Genomic DNA, 23327 nt, shown 5'->3' on the forward strand with positions numbered 1-23327 from the left:
CGGAGAGGATCCTGTTGGGGCAGAAGGGGGCATCGAATTTTGTTTTATAAAATAAAGATAAATAAATTGTAAATTCCAGAGTCTGAAAAGCGTTTTATCTGCAAAAGAGGCCCAGAGCATAAGATGTACCAGGTGCAGTTTAAAGCCCAAAGTGCAGCGCTAACGTGCGAACTCAAAGTACACTAAAACTCTTCGCTTCCGGAGACTCATTCCTCTGATATCGAACACGACGCCACTTTGCTGCCTCACCTTGCATGCCCTCTGTTTTCCTCCTACTCCTCCCCCATCTCCTCCGTCTCTGTACAATTCCCTTGGGGCCGTCGCCTTCGCATCCAAAACCCATTGCCTCCTCCTCCAAACCCTCACTCCTGGCGATGAAGGACCGGCCTCCTTCCTCGTACGGCTCCGTCTATGTCCCTCCCCACCACCGCCTCCGCTCCGTCATCAGCACCCCCAATTATACCTCCCCTGCTTCAATCGGCTCCAAGCTCCGCGAAAACCAGACTGCTGCTGCTGCTCTCAACCGGAGGAGCAGCACCAATGGTGCTCTGGCGTACTACCAGACTCAGCAGCAGCAGCTGCAGCAACAGGAGCAGTTTCAGAAGCCCAAGCTTCAGCACACTTCTGCTTACGACGACGGCGTTTCCGAGGAAGGCTCCGATCGCGAAGTTGAGTTACCGTCGCATCCGGTGAGGTTTTATATGTGAATTGTGCGCGCGTAGAGTTGTTAATTGGGTTTCAACTAGGGCTCAGACTCTGAATTTTGGAAGTGGTAGTTGGGTGTTTCATTTATAGCTTTTGATTTGGTTGTTGATCGAGTCGTGTACTTGGTGCGATGTGAAATGCAGTGTTGATTTTCTATTTGCGGTTCGGGTAGTTTATTCGAAGCTTAATCTGATTAGGTTGAGGACGATGATTGAAAGTAGTGGAGAGATTTTGTTGAGTTTGGTTTAGCAGCTTAAATCTTTCAATTTCATTTGTACTGCTTTCCATTGCATACTCAAAGGCATTGGGAGTTAAGAAAATCACTTTTGCCCGTTGGGAGTTAAGGTGGGGAGTTTTCCAGCCACATTTTCCCTCGCAGACAATATATGGAGTGTTTTCGTTAGCCCTGCATGGAGTTCTCATCAACCACTAATGGCTCGAAATTGCATATTAATTTAGCCTTTTCATGCCCGTACATCTTAGGTTAATTCAAGGCGTACCATTATGACTGATTTATTAAGGCATCAAAACATGATGTTTACAGAGATTTTTATCCAGTTGAAAGGTATAACATAGATAGATGCTTATGGTCTTTGTTTATCTGAACATTGCAGACACTGAGTCCTTACTCATCTGATATTGATGAGTGGAAACAGAAATTAACCATGCTGTTACGTGACAAGACGAAGCAAGAGTTGGTTACGAGGGAGAAAAAAGATAGACGCGACTTTGATAAAATAGCTGCTTTGGCAAGCAGAATGGGGCTTTATAGGTATCTTTGGTTTTTGTCAGCGTTTAAGTGTTTCATTAACTTTATAGAAGTCTGACTGTAAGGATTTTTTACAGCCATCTGTATTCGAAAGTTGCTGTGTTTAGTAAGGTTCCACTGCCAAACTACAGATTTGACCTGGATGATAGGCGCCCTCAGAGAGAGGTAATTCTGATTGTATTGTTTTCCTTAAAGTTGACGTTTCTGTTTAACATAATCTTATAGTCATTCAAAACATACTGCCTTTAATTCACTGAGTTCTAGTGCTAATGGGGATTCCTTTTGTTGATAACCCTCACTTCTTGCTCCACCATCTTCAGTTGATGTTTCTTATTTTAATTTGTCCCAACATGACTAGTTTACTTATGTGAAAATGTAATAATGGATTAGCTACGAGTTTAGGATGGCTTCCCTCCACCTCATGATGTTTTTAATGCCTGAATATTTTGTACTTCATTCTACACGGTTCTTACGTGAAGGTTTTTAAATTTGAAAGGTGACCTTGCCTCTTGGGTTGCTGAGGAGAGTTGAGAGCTATCTTGGAGAGTTCCTTTCCCAGAAGTCTAGGACAAGGAAAGCTTTCAAAATCTTTCCTTTTCTAGATCAAACAGTAGTGGCAGCATTGCTACTGACGAAGGGCTTTTTGAGCAACCAGAATCATTTGCGTCGAGTAAGGGTGTGATGGAAAAACTTCTTTGGCGGAGAAGTATGCAGCTGCGCGATAAGCAACAAGCTTGGCAGGTTTGTCTTACCTCGGCAGATTGCTCTGCATGATTGCATTCACTTATAACTCATAAGATGAATCATGTGTTTTGTTCTATGTGTTTGTGATATATATTTTTATTTCAGGACTCTCCTGAAGGTAAAAAAATGCTTGAACTTCGTAGAAGTCTTCCTGCTTATAAAGAGAAGGATGCATTATTGGCAGCAATTTCACGGGATCAGGTTAGTAATTATTTTTTCAGGAAAAATTCACGCAGGACTCTTATTCTGGCTTTGGTCCTAGTTTTACAATTCGGTAGTTGGCCTGTGTTGATGGTCAGCTCTTTTCTCTTGTAAGTGGTGGTCATTCCCTTCTTTGTTTTATGGGTTGCTTTCAAAGGTAAGGTAGTAGATGTGGATACATGGTGAATCATGCAATTATTTTAGTTCAATTATTCAAGGTGGCCTGTAACCTGACAGTGTACTTTTTGGCACGTTTGTACCTGCAGGTCGTTATCATATCAGGTGAAACTGGCTGTGGTAAGACTACTCAAATTCCACAATTCATTTTAGAATCTGAGATAGAAGCTGTTCGTGGAGCTGTTTGTAGTATTCTATGTACACAGCCTAGACGGATATCTGCTATGTCTGTTTCTGAAAGAGTTGCTTCAGAGAGAGGAGAGAAATTGGGTGACTCGGTGAGTTTCTCGGGATACTTGACCAAATTATTACCCTTAAATTAAAAAGAACTTCTGGTGGTTTCTTTTTCTTTTAACCTTTTCCTTGCATTCCTTTGGTTTTAGGTTGGGTATAAGGTTCGGTTAGAAGGTATGAAGGGAAGGGATACTCGCCTTCTCTTTTGCACCACTGGCATTTTGTTGAGAAGATTACTAGTTGATAGAAATTTGAAAGGTGTAACTCATGTGATTGTGGATGAAATTCATGAACGTGGAATGAATGAAGGTAACTTAGAGCTAGATCAAGGCTTCAATTTTGGATGATGAGGGGTGATTTCTCACTGTAATACTTTGATGCCAGATTTTCTGCTTATTGTTCTCAAGGATCTCCTTCCTCAGCGACCAGAACTGAGGTTGATTTTGATGAGTGCAACCCTAGATTCTGAACTTTTCTCATCCTACTTTGGTAGGGCTCAGATAATTCATGTTCCAGTAAGTTTGAAATTCCAGTGTATTTCTGTTAAAAGTTTGTATTTCCTATATTTGAGGTGGTTGTTGCGTATTTCCGTTTGCTTCCTGAGGGAAGTCTTAATGATGATTGCAGAGATGGATAATAATGTCTGATATGGTTTTTCTATCTCTGTTGTTTTCCCTCTAAACTAGGGTTTTACATATCCAGTTCGGACTCATTTTCTGGAGGATGTTCTGGAAATTACAGGATGCAAATTAACTCCATACAATCAGATTGATGATTATGGCCAAGAAAAGATGTGGAAAATGAGCAAACAGGCACCAAGAAAGAGGAAAAGCCAAATTGTTTCTGTTGTTGAGGTATACAAGTTACTGTGTAAACAGTTTTGTCCTTTTTTGTTTTCCGTATCATCTCAATTTATCCCTCATGGAATGTATTCAGGACGCACTTAAAGCAGCCGATTTTAAGGGGTATAGTCCACAGACTCGGGAGTCTCTAGCATGTTGGAATCCTGATAGTATCGGTTTTTATCTGATTGAGTATCTCTTGTGCAATATCTGTGAGAGCGACAAGCCTGGTGCCATTCTAGTTTTTATGACTGGGTGGGATGACATCAATTCTCTGAAGGAAAAGTTACATGCCAATCCTCTATTAGGCGATCAAAGCCGAGTCTTGTTGCTAGCATGCCATGGTTCTATGGCAAGTACTGAGCAGGTAATTTTTAGTGCTCCAATAGTTGTACTATCGCTAGCATGTTGTGCATGCTTGTTGTACACTGTTCGGCATATATTGACTTAATTGTCAATTAATTAATTAATGCTGCCATAATTTGTTTTCACATTTAGTGATCCATCCTGGATAGATAATTCCATAGTTCTTTGTTATCTATGGTGGTGAATTAAAGAATTACTACCGAATCTACTTTCTAGCCAATTTTCATATGGTGTTTTCTCTTATTTTCATCGTTTCCATGTTGTGACTGCATGCAGAGGCTAATATTTGATGAGCCTGGGGATGGAGTGAGGAAAATAGTGCTGGCTACTAATATTGCTGAGACAAGTATCACAATTAATGATGTTGTTTTTGTACTTGATTGTGGAAAGGCAAAAGAGACTTCATATGATGCACTGAACAATACTCCTTGTTTGCTTCCTTCCTGGATTTCCAAGGTTTCTGCTCAACAAGTAAGGATATGTTCTGGCTGAAGATTTTTCTCTCTTAGACGAAATCTATCCTAGGTTGTTAACTACATTGTTGTGTGCATGCAAGTGTGGTAAAATGAGTAGCAGAGAAAACGTTCCTGAAGGCAACCTCATCTTTCTGTTTTTTTAATTCTTTTGAGATCATTAGGTTTTCTGTATAAACACCCAGCAGGAGACGGTCTATAAATGCTTATTTACATGTTGGTCTTTCTTTATGAGTGTGCATGCTTATGTGATTTCTTGTGGGCAACTTTGGTTTTCCTTTATGTTTTTCAGCACATATCAAGTTTCAGTCTGTTACATTGATTGGTTACAATCTTCTCTGCTTATATATTGTAGAGAAGAGGAAGAGCAGGACGTGTCCAGCCAGGGGAATGTTATCATCTCTATCCTAGATGTGTCTATGATGCATTTGCAGAGTATCAATTGCCAGAGATTTTGAGGACACCTCTGCAGTCTCTCTGTCTGCAAATAAAAAGTTTAAACCTCGGAAGCATTTCTGAGTTCTTATCTAGGGCTCTGCAGTCACCAGAATTACTCGCGGTAACACTGTAGCAGTCAATTTATATTTCTCTACCTAATGTTATTTTAACTTAAATCTTCAATTGCATAATTTTTTGTTGCTGAAAGCTTATTGAGAATTGTTGTAATTTGCTTTTCATTGTAGCGTTACTTTCTTAAACTGATTAGAGCTAAAGATTGTTAATTCCTTAGCAATCAGTGCCTGTGCTTATTAATGTCTGTCATGTTATCTTAGTGGCATATGGTGGTTTAGTTGCACCCTGCACACGTGCAGCTCAAGGCTTACCCTAAATTGTTCCTCCTGAAATGATGTTGTGCTTATTTGTAAATTTTGCTGCTCATCTGCAATTCACCTTATGTCTCTTGATATCTTTTACAGGTGCAAAACGCCATAGAGTATTTAAAGATCATCGGGGCCTTGGATGAGAATGAGAATCTGACTGTTTTAGGTGGGGAGGGATTTATTATTCTTTTAATATTTCAATTATGCATTGTGATGCTTGCAACTCTTTGTAATGGTTGAGAGTTTAAATTTGAAAATCATTAGCCTAATGCAGTTTAAATCACTTGACAGGACGCTATCTAACTATGCTTCCTGTTGAGCCAAAACTTGGAAAGATGCTCTTGGTAGGTGCCATCTTCAACTGCCTGGATCCGGTTTTGACTATTGTTTCTGGCCTTAGTGTCAGAGATCCTTTCCTTACACCATTTGACAAGAAAGATGTAAGCCACTCTCCCATTTCATTATGTATATCGTGCTCTTTATTTCTTCGTCAGAACTGGAGGCCAAATAGTTGAATTGTTATTTTGACGTGCTTGCTCAAATTATTGTTTTTGTGGATATATTGCTGTGCCTGGCTGTACTAGTTGGATTTATTTAGTTATATTCCTTGTTCACATTGTAATTATGTATCACTTACTTTAAAACAAGACTATGAGGGAGGAGCGAGTCTAGAATTAAAGATAATATATTTTCTTCGCATCTGGTTTTGGCTCGGTGATTAGAGGCCTCTTAGCGACAAATTGTTGGCTGAAGTCGTTTTTAGTCATTTTCAGTGGGGATACAGCATTGTAAAGTTGCATCAGCCTGTATCATTATCATTAAAAACAATTTATGATAAATATTGTATTTGGTTGTCTTTGTAGCTTGCTGAGGCTGCAAAATCTCAGTTCTCCGGGACAATAGTGATCACCTTGCACTTGTGCGGGCCTATGAGGGCTGGCAGGTTGCTGAAAGAGACTTTGCTGGATATGATTATTGCTGGAAGAATTTTCTTTCAGCACAATCGATGAAAGCTATTGATTCCCTTAGGAAGGAGTTCCTCTCTTTGCTTAGGGATACTGATCTTGTTGATACCAACACCACCACTCATAATGCATGGAGTTATGATGAGCATCTCGTCCGTGCAGTTATTTGCTATGGCCTGTATCCTGGAATCTGCTCTGTTGTGGTAAGCATAGATCCATTTTCTTTTCCTTCTTTAATATAGCTGAGCAAGATCTATTCTGTTCACTTCCCTAAATTCTTGATGCTGTCAATCTCCTACATATGTTGGATTCATGATGTTTATATCATAATGAATACATGTCTTACTAATCAAATTGGGAAGTAAAGATAAGTTAACCATAAGAATGTAACTGAATTTGCTTTAGTGTTTGTTATTGAGTTATATGGTTTGTCCGATACGCACAAGTAGGATTCCATTTCTTCTCATATAATTTTCTTGAGGACTTACATATATTGAATGCAGCACAATGAGAAGTCATTTTCGCTGAAAACCATGGAGGATGGCCAGGTGCTGCTATACTCGGTAAGCATTCTTGTGCATCGGGTTACGAAAAAGTTGGCTCTCTTCTGTTTCAATTTAGTCTCATGCTCTTTTCATTTGTCTAGAACTCTGTCAATGCTAGGGATTCTAAAATTCCATATCCATGGCTGGTTTTCAATGAGAAGATAAAGGTGAACTCTGTTTTCCTACGGGATTCAACAGCTGTGTCTGACTCAGTGCTCCTCCTATTTGGTGGAAGTTTTTCGAATGGGGATGTTGTAAGTATTTTGGTTCTGGATGCCTTTTGTTTTCTGTACAAGTGATATAATGCAATTGATTCCTGTTCTGGCAGGATGGACACTTGAAAATGCTGGGAGGATATTTGGAATTCTTCATGAAACCTGCTATAGCAGAAATGTATCAATGCTTAAAAGAGGAACTTGATGAGTTAATTCAAATCAAAGTACGTGAAGCTATGAGCAAACTTCATTTCTCTTAAGTCTTAACCTGATGGAGCTCTGTTGTTTCTGTTATTATCGTTTCTTTTACTTCTCAATGTCTGGTCTCCTTTCTACTTTACTTTCCCAGTTGCCCAGTGAAGTGGATTTTGAATGTATTTTCTCCACATGTTACCGCTGGCTAATGTCAATTATTGTGAATCCTGAACAGCTACTGAACCCCAGGATGGACACACACAGTTATCATGAACTCCTTTCTGCAGTGCGGTTGCTGCTCTCGGAGGATCAAGGTGAAGGTAGATTTGTATTTGGCCGCCAGGTCCTTGCACCCTCAAAGTCAAAGCCGTCTGTGGTGGCAGCACAGCCAGCCTTGGTTTCAAGAACTGAAAGTGGACCCGGGGGTGACAATTCCAAGAGTCAGCTCCAGACATTGCTCACACGAGCAGGATATAGTGCACCCACGTACAAAACTACGCAGCTCAAGAACAGCCAGTTCCGAGCTACAGTAGAGTTTAACGGAATGCAAATTATGGGCCACCCATGTAACAACAAGAAGAGTGCAGAAAAAGATGCGGCAGCAGAGGCCATTCAGTGGCTGGTGAGTGGAACACAAATGGGCCATGAGTACATCAATCATATGTCAATGATGTTGAAGAAAAGCAAAAAGGAGCACAAATAAATCAACTGTTTGCTGTTTTCCCTCTCGAAAAAGGACTTTACGAGGGGGCGGTGAGCACAACTTATGGTGCATGCTTCGGAGAGACTTAGAATCAATGTGGTCACAATGTCCGACTTTCTACCTGTCGCAAAAAACAGTTAAGGTCGGGCAGCATTATCAACTAAAAAGCCAGCAGACCTGGCCTTGTATCTACATTCTTTTACACCCATAATTGATCAGACATCGCCAGCAAATAGTATCCGAGGTGCCAAATTTGTGGTTGGTTTTGGCTTCTTGGATCATCTGCATCGGGACATAAAGATACATCGGAGCTAAAGTTGAGGGGATGGAAGTCGACGTTTTTGGCCATTTCAGTTGTTGCATTTGGATCAAGACATTGATGGTGACCAAGGTATCTAATCAAAGATGGGTACAATTGTAGTTAAACATTACTTAGCGTCGAGGAGAAATATACACAACGCATTCGCACAAGTGAAAAAAAGTGACTTCACACGCCGGGCTCAGATTTTCACTTTGCTGTAACATATTATTCTTCTGGATAGCTTGCAAGGCTAGTGTAGTGTAATCGTAACTTCCTTCTCTCCCCTGTGTTAGGCCATCTTCAACCGGGATGGCTAAATATAGTCCTGTTCAATATTTTGGTCCGGTAAAAAATTATTTAAAAAAAATAGTATCAGGCTATACTCATACATCGTCTCCAATCGAAGGCCTAAACGTAGCCTCATCAATAATGGTTCGGTGAGCTTTATAGAATTATAACTCAAATCATCTGTTAGAAATAAATTTTAAGACAAATTATGCTGTTTTTAGGTTTTGTGCTTTTAGCCCTCAATTGGAGATGGCTTAATGGCTTCCAGTATTATCCTGGATGGATGGATTTAAACCTGACACACTTGGGCTCACCAAACGGGCAAGCGCACAAATGGTAGAGTGGGAGTGAAACTTACATAAAACGGAGAGTGATATGCAACTTGGGATAGGTAAATTTTTCTCGCAGAGATGTTAAACTTGAGTAAGCAAAGTACAAAAACACAGGCGGATTGGAAATTTTACATATTTTGCATGTGGGGACCTATCCATACCCAATTGCCCATATAACGACTTCCACCTGCATGTGACTGTTATAATAGCATGGGAGATAAAACCGTGGGTCTTTGATTTCGCTTTATTAAAACAAATTCTATTTCTTTCCAAGAAAAAAAAAAAAAGAAGGGACCACAATCACTTTTCAATTAAAATAACTTTTTGCAAAAAATCTTGAACCCGGCTTCTCTGCCCTTCCAGTTTTCATACATTCTCATCCCCTCTTATTTTGTGCGGTCATGGTTATGTCAACATTTTATATTGATTTTTTTTATAGAGATAATAAGAACAAAAGCAATAGTGATATAAAATGTTGACATGACTTAACCGTGATCATACAAATAGAAGGGGATGAGAGTGTATGAGAACTAGGAGAGTAGAGAAGCCAGATCTTAAGAGCAACTTAGACGGATCAGACCATGGTGCAGAGACATAATTTTAGCCTAGAAGGTCAAAAAGTCTCAATTTGAAACGCCTTCTTGATCTTATAAAAATTACCATGTCGTGTGGTAAGTAACCGACCATTATCGTTTTGAGTATAGTATGTTGTCCTCACCATCCTTTCCCTTAAATCTAAACCCTAAACCTGTATGATTATCTTACTCTCTCTCCCTCCACTGATCCCCAAACTCGAGTCTCAAAAGCAATAGATTGCATGAACTCCCTAGGAGCCACAAGCCTCAAATCAAACCCGATAAAAGAAATTAAAATAAAAAGTCAGATTGGAGTCTTAAGCCTACGAAAAACTTTGAAAATGATAAGTATAACACTAAATTTCTTTGCATAAAAAAAAAAAAAAAATATCAGGATGAGCCTTAAACCATCCTAGTACCTTCGTAGCTCTGCCTCTGAGACCAAATGCATTTAAGTCAAATAACACTGCACTAGGATTGTTCCCAGCCACAAACCAATTGAAGCATCGTTGGCATTTTGTGATGATAAACTAAATTAATTGTTTAAAATATGGAAAACACAGAAAGCAAATTTCGATCCCACTTCTTCCTCGAAATGCGACAACGATACGGCTGTCGGGTTTTAGGCTCTTATTGATTCGGTAAATAATGTTGAAAAAAAATATGGAATCTGAACCGTAAGAGACGAGTATGGGACAGGCTGGGAAAGCTCTCTGCCCCTTTCATGTCCAATGGTCCATATGACCGTCTAGTTCTTAGGACGCATTAAACTTGAAGCATATTACATTTTGGGTAGATATTTAGGGAGGTGACAAAGACTGGTTCTTTTTGTGCCCAAATGAAGCTCTCAAATCTCCTCAAAGTCTCAAATCATGAATTTTTCAGTATGTGCCATTGCACTTCCACATTATATTATTATTTTATTTATATTGTAATACGTTAATTAATGTGCTAATCATGCAAACTGGCAAATGGATCGTGTCGTGTCAAATCCGTTATTTCAACGGGTTCGTAACAAGTTACTTAATAACAAACTGATTTGTTAATACGTCGTGTTAGTTCGTGTCGGGTTAATGGGTCAAACAAGAAATTGTTATGCCTAATGTCAAAATCTGACAAACAATATCTTATCGTGTTCTTAACGGGTGACTCAATAATGACTTGACTCGTTAACGAGTTCTTAACGGATGATTCGATAATAACAAGACATGTTAACATGTTAACTCGAAACTTGTTATTTTCGTGTCAGGTGAACTTGTCAAGCTTAACTATGTTCATGACATATCAATCGTGTTGTGTACTCATTTTGTAACACATTAATGTAACAATATAACGATTACACTGAGAAAATTCTTGAAACAGAAAATTCTCGAAACCATAGGACCATGTGAGGAGGAGGAAGCAGATTCGTCGTTGCGCTGTGTGGTCGTTGGATCCGGTAGCGAACTGAAATTGACGGAAGTAAGTAAGGTTGGCGGACCCCGTTGGCCCTTATATGTTAACAAACTCAAATCAGAAAACAAATAAAAGAATGCAAGTGTGTGGGTGGATTGTGTGCGTAGGGAGCACAAGCTTGGGCCACTTAGTCCGATCGCACATCGCAGGGTTTGTGAATCCCGTGACATTAATTTAACGAGTCTCAACTTTTATAGAAAATAAAATACTAGGAAAAAGGAGGAACCTGTCAGTCTACATAGACCATGCAATTAAATACAACTGATTCCTAATCAGAGATCTATCTCGCGACCATTGGGTTGAAATGAAAATGTTAATTTAGGTACGCGTTTGATGGAGAAAGGTTTTGATTGGGATATCCAATCATGCTATTTGTGAAACAACTCTTACAAAAGTATATCATTTTTCTTGAATTTTGGTGCCACTTGACCTTTCGCTGGTCTCATCTGATGTAAGAGTTTTTTATTTAGGTGACCTTACCAAAATTGCTCGCGCATTAGAATAGGTTTAATCGTCAAATTTCACAAACATTTTGTTGTTTATAGTTACAAGAGAAACTAAACAAAGAAATGCATGTACAACAGAGGTTTGTACAACCAATGTTCTAAAAAACGGCTTAGGCGCTGGGCAATGGTGAGCCGAGATGTTTTCTTGCAAATCGGTGGGAAAAATCGGATGGGCTCTAGGCGGGGTAGGCGGTTTTTTTTTTTTTTTTTCAATGAAATGAAAAAAAAAAAAAAAAATCCTATCTAAGTCTAAGTGTTTAAAATTGTGAACTTATTGTACATGTGTCATCCTATAATATTTCTCACTAGGTTATATGGCATATATGCTTAATGTGTTTTTAAATTTTAGATTTGTTGGATACTCTTTTTGCATTTTATCATTATTTTATTATCTTATCTATGAATTTCATAAAAGTATAATTTTTTTGTAAGTGTCAATATGTACTTATTTATAAGATATACAAGAAATTTACCTAAATTCGCTTAGATCTCGCCTAACCGCCTAAGCGCTAAGCGCCAGAACACCGCTCAACTAACGCCTAGCGTTTTTTAGAACCTTACGTTTAACAAAGGAAATGGTTGAATGAGCAAGTTTTGAATTCAACGTTTTCGACTAATTCTAAAGTCAAATCTCATAAAATTGAAATTGATCCATAAAAATAAAAAAGAGAAATGCATGCACCATGGTCCATGAAGGGTATGTGTGTACAACAAAGGGACGGGTTTGATGAAGTCATAAGTGGAGCCATATCTTGATGTGGAACAACTCAAAGCAAATATTCCCCAAAACACAGAAGCGTTGGTAGTCGTAGTACCACCAGCTGGATTATTCTTCTTCCTACCTCCGTTCAACATCAAACTACTACAAATTATTATTATCATGATTATTATTATTATTTTGTGGTGCTCTCTCTTCGTTTTCTCATTCAATACTTATGAGAATATTTAATCACTCTCAAGAGTGATGATGATGCTCAGCATCTTATTTATTGTAGGTGAGTTTAATTTTTAAGATCTGTGTAATGAATAAATATAAATCTCAAACTTTAAACTCATCCGATGATACTAAATATGGTGGTGATCATTACTATCACTTGAGGGTAGTGAGCATTACTGCCACGTTAGGATAGTGAATAAAAATACACCCAATATTTATTCACCAATTATCCCGTTCACTTTGGCTTGTTTTATAATAATTGAAAGTGCTTTTAGAAAAAATGTGTTCGGGTTCCAAAATCATTTAAAGTGTTTTCTACAATAAGCACTAGTTATGGGCTTCTTGCATGAAACAATAAAGTGTTTTACAAAATTCATTTATTATTTTACTAAGGATTGATTTTAAAACCATTTCCACAAAAAATATTTTCAATCATTTTAAAAACACTTTCGAATCAACCTTTATTAATTCTATATAGAACCCCCAACCCTACACTTTACACGATTCTTCATCATCATTAAATCAACGCACACGGACCACATTCAGTCATAGTAATCAAGTACCCCAACAAAATTTCAACAAAGTACTTAAGTATTAATCAAATGCCTTTTGTCTTTGATTGGAGCATAATATTGATTAATTTCATTAATCATTTCAAACACACAAGGAAATCTGCAGTAGGTGGCACTAATTGCCAAGAATGATTGAAAGTGGATTTTGACAGTCAAATGTTTTTAATTACATCTATTAGGTAAAGTTAAAAGTGTTTAGGATATGTTTAGTATTCAACTTGAATTTAATTTTTTAACTTAAAAACAATTTTTAAATCTCAACTTGGTAATTCTTGTTTAGTAAGACTATTTTTAAAAAGTAAACTCAAACAAACTTGGAAAATTAGCTTATTCATAAAAAACCAAAAAAGCAGTTTTTGATGTCTTTAAAACTCATCTCTCTCTATTTGATATATTCTTTTTTTTTTTTTCTCTCTCCTCCCAGTCTCTCGTCTCTCTTCCTATATTGCTCTGATTTTTCTCTCCTCTCTCCCAAGGAGGTGGATTGTCTACCCTTCCATTTTCATAGTCTCCTCATGCCCTTTTATTTGTATGGTCACGGTTAAGTCACGTCAATATTTTATATTCCTATTACTTTTTTGTTTTATTATTTCTATAAAAAATTAATATAAAATGTTGACGTGGTTTAACCGTGACCACATATCACAGGAGGGCATGGGAAGAGTATGAAAATGGGAGGGCAAACAATCCACCTCCCTCTCACAATCCTTTCCCTTAGACCTCAACTTTCTCTGTCTCTGTCGTCTATCTCACTCCGGATTCTCTCTCTTCGTTCTCTCTTTGTTCTTTTGATCCTCTCTCTTCTCTCTCCCTTTCTTTGAATACAATTTTGAATTTATACCAAACAAGTTTTTTGGTCTTATGAAGTCTTAAGAAAAAAAAAATTTGGAAATAATAAATTTTTATTTTGGATAGAATACTAAATAGGCCCTTAATTACTTCAAACACATGACAAGTGCTTCTTCTTGCAATGCCTAAACTTTTGCTAATGGTTTGTGTGTGTGAATACTCATGGAAGAGTTAAAAGTGTTTTATGACAATGAACGATACTTTTGACTTTTGAGCGTGTTTGGCAGAAAAAAGTTTAAAATTACTTTTGAAATAAGGAAACAAGAATTTCTAAAAAAAACGCTTTTGAGTAGAGTAGAGGTGATTTCTAAATGGAACTCTCAAATGCTTTTACGTGGTAGTATCGAATGGCTCCAGAGCCGTCGAATTCTGAATTCTCAACAAGGCGTCCACTCGAGTCTTCAGGATACAAGCTGTACCAACATTTTGTACAAGTACCAACTTGTTTAAACGGAAAATGCATACTTTCTTTGGTCACACGGGCTTCTATTTTTCTTGGTCGTTTCCTGCTTGATTTGATCCCCTTTCCGTTTGATAGTCTGATTATTTTATTTGTGAATTCAATTAATCTGAAACGAAGACTTATAATGTTCAGGTTAGAGAATGCATTGTGAGACGGAAGCTCTGAGTAAAATAAGTAGAAAAAGATCTAGGAAATTTGAAAAGACTTTTAGAAAAGACATAAAGTACCTGGAACTAACAAAAGACTTGACATAAAAATGAGCGACACTGAATTCATACAACCGATCTACTTAATGGATAAAACTTTTGTTATTGTTGATGTTGAGTTGTGTGGCTCATGAGTCATAAGTGCTTCTGCTTTTTCTCATCGATGACTCTTTGCAGTGTCGTGCCCGAAGGCCCCTTTCATCATGACATGGACATTGAGAGCAACCCGTGTGTGCTGATTGAATGGCTATGAGTGCACATTTGGTGCTATTCGTCTTATCAATTGTTTTGGTCAAATTTCAACCCAATGTTTTAATTACTTTATAATTGTTTTGATTTAAAGCAATCGATTAAGTTCGTACACAACCACCAATGTTAAAAATGTTTCGTTAACAAGTGCCAGATTAGGTCGTCTACACGTGTAAACGAATCTGAAAATGAGTGGACATTGAGTGCTTTTGGTCTTACTCTTTATCACATGTTTTGGTCAAATTGCATTCTAAGTTTTAATTTTTCATTGTTTTGGATTTGAAGCAATCATATTAAGATCATACACAAGTAAATTAGTAATGCGACGACTAATGTTACAAATGTTTCCACTATGAGTGTCATGATAAGTCGATTATATGTTCAGGTGGATCGCGTGCTCAGTAAATAAGAACTACTAAAATCAGCATTGTCGATGTTTTTATTTATAAGGTACGAATGACAATTTAGTCAATTAATAATATCACAAATGATTCCAAAACAAGTGCTATGGTCAATTGAGTACATATGCAGGCGAATCGTATATCTATAAAATAGGAACAGCCAGAATCAGTATGATATTGGATTTCAATATAATCAATCATCAATGTCACATATGTTTCATAACGACTATTATGATCATTTGACTACATGTGCAAGCGGATCATTGACCCACAAAATAGAAACGACCAAAACCAGCGTTGCCAATGTTTTAACTGACAATATACGAATTCCAATGTAATCAATCATCAATGTCACACATGTTTGCATAACGACTGTTAGGATCAATTGACTATACGTGCGAACGGATTATGACCATTCATGCTTTCTCAAAATAGTAACTACTAGTGCCACGCCCTGATCTCATGACATGACTAAAAACAAACCATTAGTACTACATTGTAGTACCTTTTCATTTTATTTTATGGTTGTACCTAACCTTAAGATTAGACTATCTACGGACTTGATGAAGGGATAAAGCCAGTTGTAGTTCACCATTTTGTTAAACTAAAAAACATAAAGTTCCATAACCACTCAATGGAACTCAACAAGTATGAATCATTACATTCAAGACTACTCAATGGAACCATCCAACCACTAGGATTCCAGACAACTTCATGAAATCCCAAGAATATAGTGCTTCGGACCAACTAAAAAAAATCATGCACGAAGTAGGATTCCAAGCCGACATTGCCATGTTTATGTTGACAAGACAAATTCCCATCGATTAGAATTAGTCTAAACTGTAAAAGATGAATGATATAGTTCAAATAATTGGCCCCTTCAAACGTAATCGATATAGAGAATTCAACCTCGAACACAATGATACATTCTCTTAAACTGATGTAGGCCATGGACCCACGTCATTATTATATTAAACAAGTGGCAGCTGGAATTTAAGTATTATAATTAATACGTGCATTTTTGGAGCTACGATGCATGTGTGGTGCTTTAAATCTATGGCTTATGATTATCTGAAATCTTTTAGTTTTCTAGGAGTTATATTGTATGTCTTTATTTCATTTGTCTTCTTATAGTTCTCACTATAAGTTGCAAGTTTATAAATACTTGTAGTTGTACGGTATAAAAAGAGAGGAAGTTTTTGAAATTATCATATTGATATTTGAGTTGTAAACTCGTTTTTAAGTGTCTTTCTATTGTGAGATTGTTCATTTTTGTTCTTTTAGTTGTTTACGTCGTAGGTTAGTACTAAAAACGAAGTTTTTAAGATTTTTAGATCTCTTCTCGCACTAAAAGATGATAGACCATACGTACCTATTCTTTTACCTATCATTTCATTTTTATTTGACCACCACGTTGCATCCTTTGCATCATAAACTAAAAGGTTACCATCATATACTAGCATCTAAAATAAAATCAAAGGGAGTCAAATTTAAAAAGGCAAGCATGATGAAAAACATGGGAAAAAAAGGAATCAATGGATCATCAATGATAATATCCCGCAATTAAAGAAGATCCCCAGGGGTACTTTCGGCATAAAGGCATCGTTTTTCTTGCCTATTTAATCGTTGCATCAGGCATCTCTCTCAGGTTCTCAGTTCTCAATCCAACCGCATCTGAAAAAACATAAAAACATCTTCAAAATCTCTTCCCCTTTTATTTCTCTGCTGACACATCTTCAAATCTCCCTTTGACCGCCGTGAACTGTCTCTCTCCCCCTCTCTCTCTCCTCTGCAAAATAAATATATAAATACAAATAAATATATATAATTTGGTTTTCCAGTTTTTTTTTTTTGGGTTTTCTCCCATCATCATCCTTGGCCTTTTCGCCGTTCTTGCAGAGAAAGGCTCTACCCGTGTTGTGAGATAAAGAAGAGAGAGAGAGAGAGAGAGAGAGAGAGAGAGAGTGATCCCTTTCTTATTTCACTTTTGGTTCTCTCTGGCACTGCAAAAGCTTCACACATCGTGGATTGGATTGATTAAATACATATCTTTTTCTGTTTAAGTGCATCGCTTATCTCCCTCTTCATAATTTAACTCCCTCTCTCTCCCTATCTGCGCACGCCCTATCCGTCTGTTCGAAGTTCCAAAAAGCTCTGATCCGACGGCCACGATCTTCTCGTCCTTCACTCGTACTACCACTTCCTCTTTATTTCTCTACGTAAGTATTTCTCCCTCTTCAAATACATAGCCTTATTGACCAACCTTTCTCTCTCTTCACTCTTTCTACGCTGATATATGTACATGGGTATTTTTATATCACTATATATACACGCTTTCTGTGTTCTTCTCATTTGTTTAATGTTGTATCTTCATAAATCTTATGTTTTTGTTTCTTCTGTTTCATTCGAAATTATTAATTTTCATTTCGTGAAAAAAACCCATGTCTTGTTTTTAAAATCTGACACTTAATCTTTGATTAGTTCCAACATGCAGTGATTTAACTTTGGATTATATGACTTGTTAACTGATATGGGGATTCTGGATTTTAGCTACTGATATCTGATTTACTTTTTCTGTTGAAATCTGCTCAGGGGGTATTTGAGTTTCTGCATTTCGTTTGCTGAGTGTGTTTACTGCTTGTTAAGTACATGATCAAAGCAGTGTTTGATAGCTTTTAAAGCCGTAAATTTCGAAAATTGCTTGATGAGTATTTTTTGCTAGTGTTGTCTGCAGCTAAATTTGATCTTGTATATATGCGTGTGCTGGTACACCTTATAAGAGTTTGTTAGATTTCGGTGGTACGGTTTTGGTGAACTATTAAGCTTAGTTCGTGTTGTTGAATGTAATCTAGTGATCCTTGCACAGTGTGTATAATTGTTAATTCGTTTCAATTCAATGATGTGTAGAACTTCTTTTGCTTTCTGGGTTTGCAAAACTAGGTTAAGAATTTTGAGCATAGATAAAAACTATAGGGATTAGGTTTGAGAGTCTTGGACCTTAAGCACACATGGGTTAAGTGTGGGGAAGAATTGTTGATGAGCTTGCTTTAGTTTGAAATATTAGATATAAACAGGTATGCGCTTTGCCAAATCAAATACCCTCGAAAAGACATTGGGCAAATCAGTCTATAGATGCCTACTCAATTATGTCCAAAACACACCCCTAAAAGTTTGAACTTTATATGGTTTTGTAGGTGGAAGTGGTCTATATACTTGATTAATTGAAGGATTGTTGTATATTTCCGCTGTCTTTGTAAATTTCTATAAAGGAGAGGTAGAATTTTATGTGGGAAATTTTGTATGGAAGGGGATAGTTACTTTATAGAGGATGATGCTGGATGTTTATAGCCTGTAGGACAACCTGCAGGGACTGTACCTTTATGTAGGGCAAGATGCATCACATTGTGTGTGACTAGATTTTCCATTTCTTCGTCAAATTTATGTCCCAAACATGTAGGACTCAATGGTTTTGTGGGAATCGAATATCTGCTTTGTAACATTCATAACACTACAAGGAATGGGACCTTTACGGAACGGGACACTATACCTTTCTCTATTGGTCTTTGCTTTAGATTTTATGTTACATCAATGACAGTCATCTTGTATTAGGAGTTAGGACCCAATTTGGGAGGTTGTGGATTCTATATGATATGATCTTTTCAAAGCTGAATTCTTTTCAAGAAAAAAAAAAAAGAAAACTTAGGGCTTGTATGGGAAGTGCTTTTAATTCACTCAAAGCATTTTTTGAGAAAATGCTTTTGGGTTCCAAAAGCACTTCCTAGGGTTAACTTGCTTTTGTACTAAGTATTGGTTTCAAAAACATTTTCTCTAAAAATGCCTTCAGTCATTTAAAGGCCCTTCCCAAATGAGCCCTTAATCTTTATAAAGCTGAGGTATTGTGGTGATACTGTGATAGCATATGTGTCTAAAACTACCACTTGCATATCTGTTATAAGTGGGTCATGAATAATTTACTTTTCATAGCATTTTGAAAAGCTTGTGTTTATTTATACTTATCATGCAAAAATAATAACCTTAACATTGTTATATATTATTTGTAGTGAACAAGTAGGCATCCTTGTACTCAAGGCTGATGGAGCCTAATGGTCATAGGAGAGTAAGGAGAAAGGATGTCCTAGAAAATGGTGACATGAGTCAGTCAAATTCAGGTGATGAGCTGGATCCATGGACTGCGTGGGCTTACAAACCTCGGACCATTTCAATGTTGCTTATTGGCGCATGCTTCCTTATGTGAGTGCTCTTTCCACTAAGTAGATTTTCTAAAAATAGTAGGTATACAGGTTATTTTATGGATCACAAACTAAATACTTCTGGTCTTCTGCACCATTTAATACAATCCCTGCCAAAGCTATTGGGGCATCTGATGGTTTTGGCCGAGTAATATTCTCATGGATTTTATTTTCTTCTTCTTACAGTTGTCATATAGAAGTAGTTGAGTTGTTAGATTTCAAGCTTATGTGATTGCATTAGCACGTCAAATTGTCTACCACCGACATAGGTGATGCAATGGTGCTTTTAGGTCCCTCTATTAGGCTTACAGAATTTATTTTCCAATTGTAAATGGCGTTATTAGGTTTTTGTAGTCTCTTTTTAAGGTTTAACAGTGTATCTCTCTAATCATTTGATGAATTTTCGTTCATGCAATGATAGTGACTGTTACAAATTAGCATGCCTTACCCACCACATCCCAGGCCTTAGGTCTCCTTTTATACTCGGCTGGTCATTGTTGAAGAAATTGTGAGCTGTGTTTGTATTAAACAATTGGTTAATACATTTTCTTAGCTTGTTGTCTGTTTAAATGTACCAGTTGGGTAAGTGGATCCCTAGACCCAGAAAGCAGTGCATCTGGAGATGTTGTTACATCTGTAAAAAGGTTAGTTCTTATTTGTTAAATTTGGTGATTAGTTTGACAGTAATACTCTTATTTGCCCCTTACAAATACAATGCTGACTCTTTTCCTGCAGGGGTGTATGGGCGATGATTGCAGTTTTTCTTGCTTATTGCTTGCTGCAAGCCCCATCTACGTAAGTTCTTGGATTGAGCTAGTTGTATATTTTTTATCGTAGAAAAATGTTTCTGCTAACATTTTACTGGATGGTTGTTTCGGTAACGAATGGGATTAAAAAATTTTGATTGGTTTTACTTTTCCTTGTTCGTTTTTCCTATATGAAAGTACTTCTTTTGCTGCTAGTAGTCACAGTAGTAATTGGGTGAGAAATTGTTAGCTTTATGTTCTACTGTGTTTCATACAGAGTGCTTATCAGACCACATCCAGCAATTTGGCGCTTGGTTCATGGAATGGCTGTTGTTTACCTAGTTTCTCTCACATTTTTGCTTTTCCAGGTCAGTTTTTGGCTTTATTATTATCATTGTTTTTATTTTTATAGTATTATAATGAGATTTTTCTTTGTCGGTTCGGTGTATACATGTATGTATGTTGGTATATGCGAGTATAAAACCTGAAAGTCTGTTTGTTGGAAGTTCTAATGTCTTCAGTATTGTGATAGTTAATTTTGGTTTCTCACTTTACAGAAGCGTGATGATGCTCGGCAGTTTATGAAGTTTCTCCATCCAGATCTTGGTGTTGGTAATGCAATTATTATTTTTTCTTTCAAACCTATTTAAGTGGAACTTTAGCTGATAAGTTTCTAACCTAACCTTTCTTATCTTACTATGGGTCACAAGATTCCTTGTTATAAATTTTTAATATGGCGTTTTAACTGATAAGGGATGATTTATCATTCAATTTGTTATGCGTATGAGATTTGTAAAGCATTTTATACTCAAATTATTTGGGATGCTTTAGGTAGGCTGCATAATCAAGGTATTCATCCGTTGTTTGTATTTCTTGATTTCATACAGAACTTCCAGAAAAATCTTATGGTGCTGATTGTCGCATATATTTGCCTGAAAATCCTACTAGCAGGTTTAAGAATGTTTATGTATGATTTCTTCTTTCACGCCATGAATTTTAATTGTTTCTCATGTATCGTTATGTTCTCAATCTACATTAATACAGTATCAGGGTCTGAATCTTATAATATCTCTTTCTCCTTTCTCCCCAGGAAACTCTTTTTGATGAATTTGTTGTGGCTCATATAGTTGGATGGTGGGGAAAGGCTATACTGATCCGTAATCAACCCCTTCTGTGGGTGCTTTCGATCGGATTTGAGTTGATGGAGGTTAGATTCTCGACCCTATACCTAATTCTATGTACGCTCAAGTGGTTGACTTGATATTAATTGAAAGCTTATTTGGCACGTTCAGTTTACCTTCCGCCATATGTTACCAAACTTCAATGAATGCTGGTGGGATAGTATCATTCTTGACATTTTGATCTGCAACTGGTTTGGTGAGAATTCTCTTACATTATTTTGAGCTTCTCTTAGCATAACATCTTGCATATCTTAGCAAAGGAGTTCTGTTATTTGTCCCATTTTCTGTCGTTTATTTAACTTTTTGGTATATTAGCAATTAAAAGTTTAGTTTTTATTTTTAGTAAAAACATTGGGGCTACGGCTGTGGTGCATGGGATGTATCTTGGTCAGTTCCTTTGTAGTATACTGAAACTTTAGCTTACACTTGAGACTGTTCTTCGGATTCAAATAGATTGACTCACTTGACTAAAATCTTTTTGATTTTCCATTTGTCAGTTGATCATAATCTCTGTTTATTATTCGATTTGCTAAGAACTTTAAGACCACCAGTTGCTTATTATGCAAAAACTGGCACGATGAGATCTTGTATTTGCAGTAATCATTTGCCAAATCTACCATTGTTTTTTCAATAAAGTTTATAGTCAAAAGTCAATATCTAGAGATTATTGTTGTGGCCTCCTGAGTTTTCTGTTTGGGTACTTTGCAGGTATCTGGGCAGGAATGCATACGGTCAGGTACTTTGATGGAAAAACATACAAGTGGGTTGGTCTGAGCCGTCAGCCGAATATTATTGGAAAAGTATGTTTTGGGTTTCAGTTACACATTTTGGTTGACCATGATTGCATTATTTTTGCTAATTGGCTTGTAGAATTTTTTAACTGAAACAGTTGTAATAAATTGGAAGTAATCATATAACGTGGGCAAATTTCTTTAGCTACTGCAATTATAATAAATAGTTAGCGTGGTTTCGACATTGTTATTTGCAATTGGTTTTCTGTACGTAGTTACTCGCAATATGTGATTTTGGGAGATGCAATCTGTATGGTTTCAGGTCAAACGAACACTGGGGCAGTTTACACCGGCTCAGTGGGACAAGGACGAGTGGCATCCCTTGCTTGATCCATGGCGTTTCATTCAAGTCCTCACTCTTTGCATTATATTCATGACTGTAGAGCTTAATACATTCTTTCTTAAGTTCTGTCTATGGGTTCCTCCCCGGAACCCCTTGATCGTTTATAGGTTAATCCTGTGGTGGCTAATTGCAATTCCGACAATTCGCGAGTACAATTCATACCTTCAAGATCGGTACTCTCTCTCTCTCTCTCTCTCTCTCTCTTTTCTCTCTTTCACACACACACACACACACCACATTTCATCAGAAACTATTTGCAGTGATGTAGTTTACGGCTTACTCTTTTTGCTCAACTACCGTATTTGCAGTAAACCAGTGAAGAAAGTAGGGGCATTTTGTTGGCTTTCTGTAGCTATTTGCATTATTGAACTTCTCATTTGCATCAAGTTTGGACACGGTATGGCCTTCTTTTCTTCGGGTTCCTTGGTTTTGTGAAATTTCTCCATCCATTGATTGACAGATGCTAATTTACGTGATCAGGATTATATCCTAAACCAATGCCATTGTGGCTGGTAACGTTTTGGGCATCCGCCGGAGCGGCCCTCGTAATATTTTTGATAATCTGGTCATGGCAACTGCATCAAAGTATACGGCGAAAGAGGCAATGAATTTACAATTGTGTACATCATTCTTTGATTTGCTGCGTCGTCTCAAAGGGTTTCGATATCGATGCGTGTTGTAAATATTTATCAGCTTTTTATTAAATTTGTACATCCATCCTGATTTTCTTATAGATTAGCGGATCACAGTTCCTTGAGTAGAGAATATTCATTCTTTTCTTGCTAGGCAGCTCGGGAAATTACTGGTTTGCCCCCATTACTGGCAGATTTTTTAGAGGATGAGCCTTGCTCAATTACCGATTTCTTCATGCTAATGTTTAGTTTTTTATTTTTTATTTTTATGAGTTAAATTTTTGTTTTTTTTGAC

At 37.2% G+C, this 23327-nt stretch overlaps 2 protein-coding genes across 2 annotated transcripts; both read left to right on the forward strand.

Annotated features, from left to right (window-relative positions):
* The first annotated feature begins 183 nt into the window (after window positions 1–183).
* On the forward strand, window positions 184–8591 carry LOC103948149 (DExH-box ATP-dependent RNA helicase DExH5, mitochondrial). Its single transcript, XM_048584934.1, is given in 21 exon segments — window positions 184–689; window positions 1320–1477; window positions 1552–1639; window positions 1971–2040; window positions 2043–2215; window positions 2324–2419; window positions 2686–2874; window positions 2980–3139; window positions 3215–3345; window positions 3517–3684; window positions 3767–4039; window positions 4315–4509; window positions 4867–5070; window positions 5429–5498; window positions 5624–5772; window positions 6196–6220; window positions 6223–6500; window positions 6801–6860; window positions 6944–7096; window positions 7171–7281; window positions 7488–8591. Coding segments are annotated over 21 exon segments (3654 nt in total). The 5' UTR covers window positions 184–254; the 3' UTR covers window positions 7956–8591.
* Window positions 8592–16739: 8148 nt separating this feature from the next.
* Window positions 16740–23253, forward strand: LOC103948159 (CDP-diacylglycerol--serine O-phosphatidyltransferase 1). The gene is made up of 13 exons (XM_048585018.1): window positions 16740–17308; window positions 19151–19340; window positions 19918–19983; window positions 20075–20134; window positions 20363–20453; window positions 20643–20697; window positions 20973–21052; window positions 21176–21292; window positions 21378–21462; window positions 21975–22066; window positions 22320–22573; window positions 22709–22797; window positions 22881–23253. The coding sequence occupies exons 2-13, from the start codon at window positions 19183–19185 to the stop codon at window positions 23006–23008; spliced, it is 1275 nt and encodes a 424-aa protein (XP_048440975.1). The 5' UTR covers window positions 16740–17308; window positions 19151–19182; the 3' UTR covers window positions 23009–23253.
* Window positions 23254–23327: the final 74 nt, after the last annotated feature.

Source organism: the organism of the source record quoted next, unplaced genomic scaffold, assembly GCF_019419815.1.
Source record: "Pyrus x bretschneideri cultivar Hongxiangsu unplaced genomic scaffold, Pyrus_bretschneideri_v1 Contig22, whole genome shotgun sequence".
Lineage (NCBI taxonomy): Eukaryota > Viridiplantae > Streptophyta > Magnoliopsida > Rosales > Rosaceae > Pyrus > Pyrus x bretschneideri.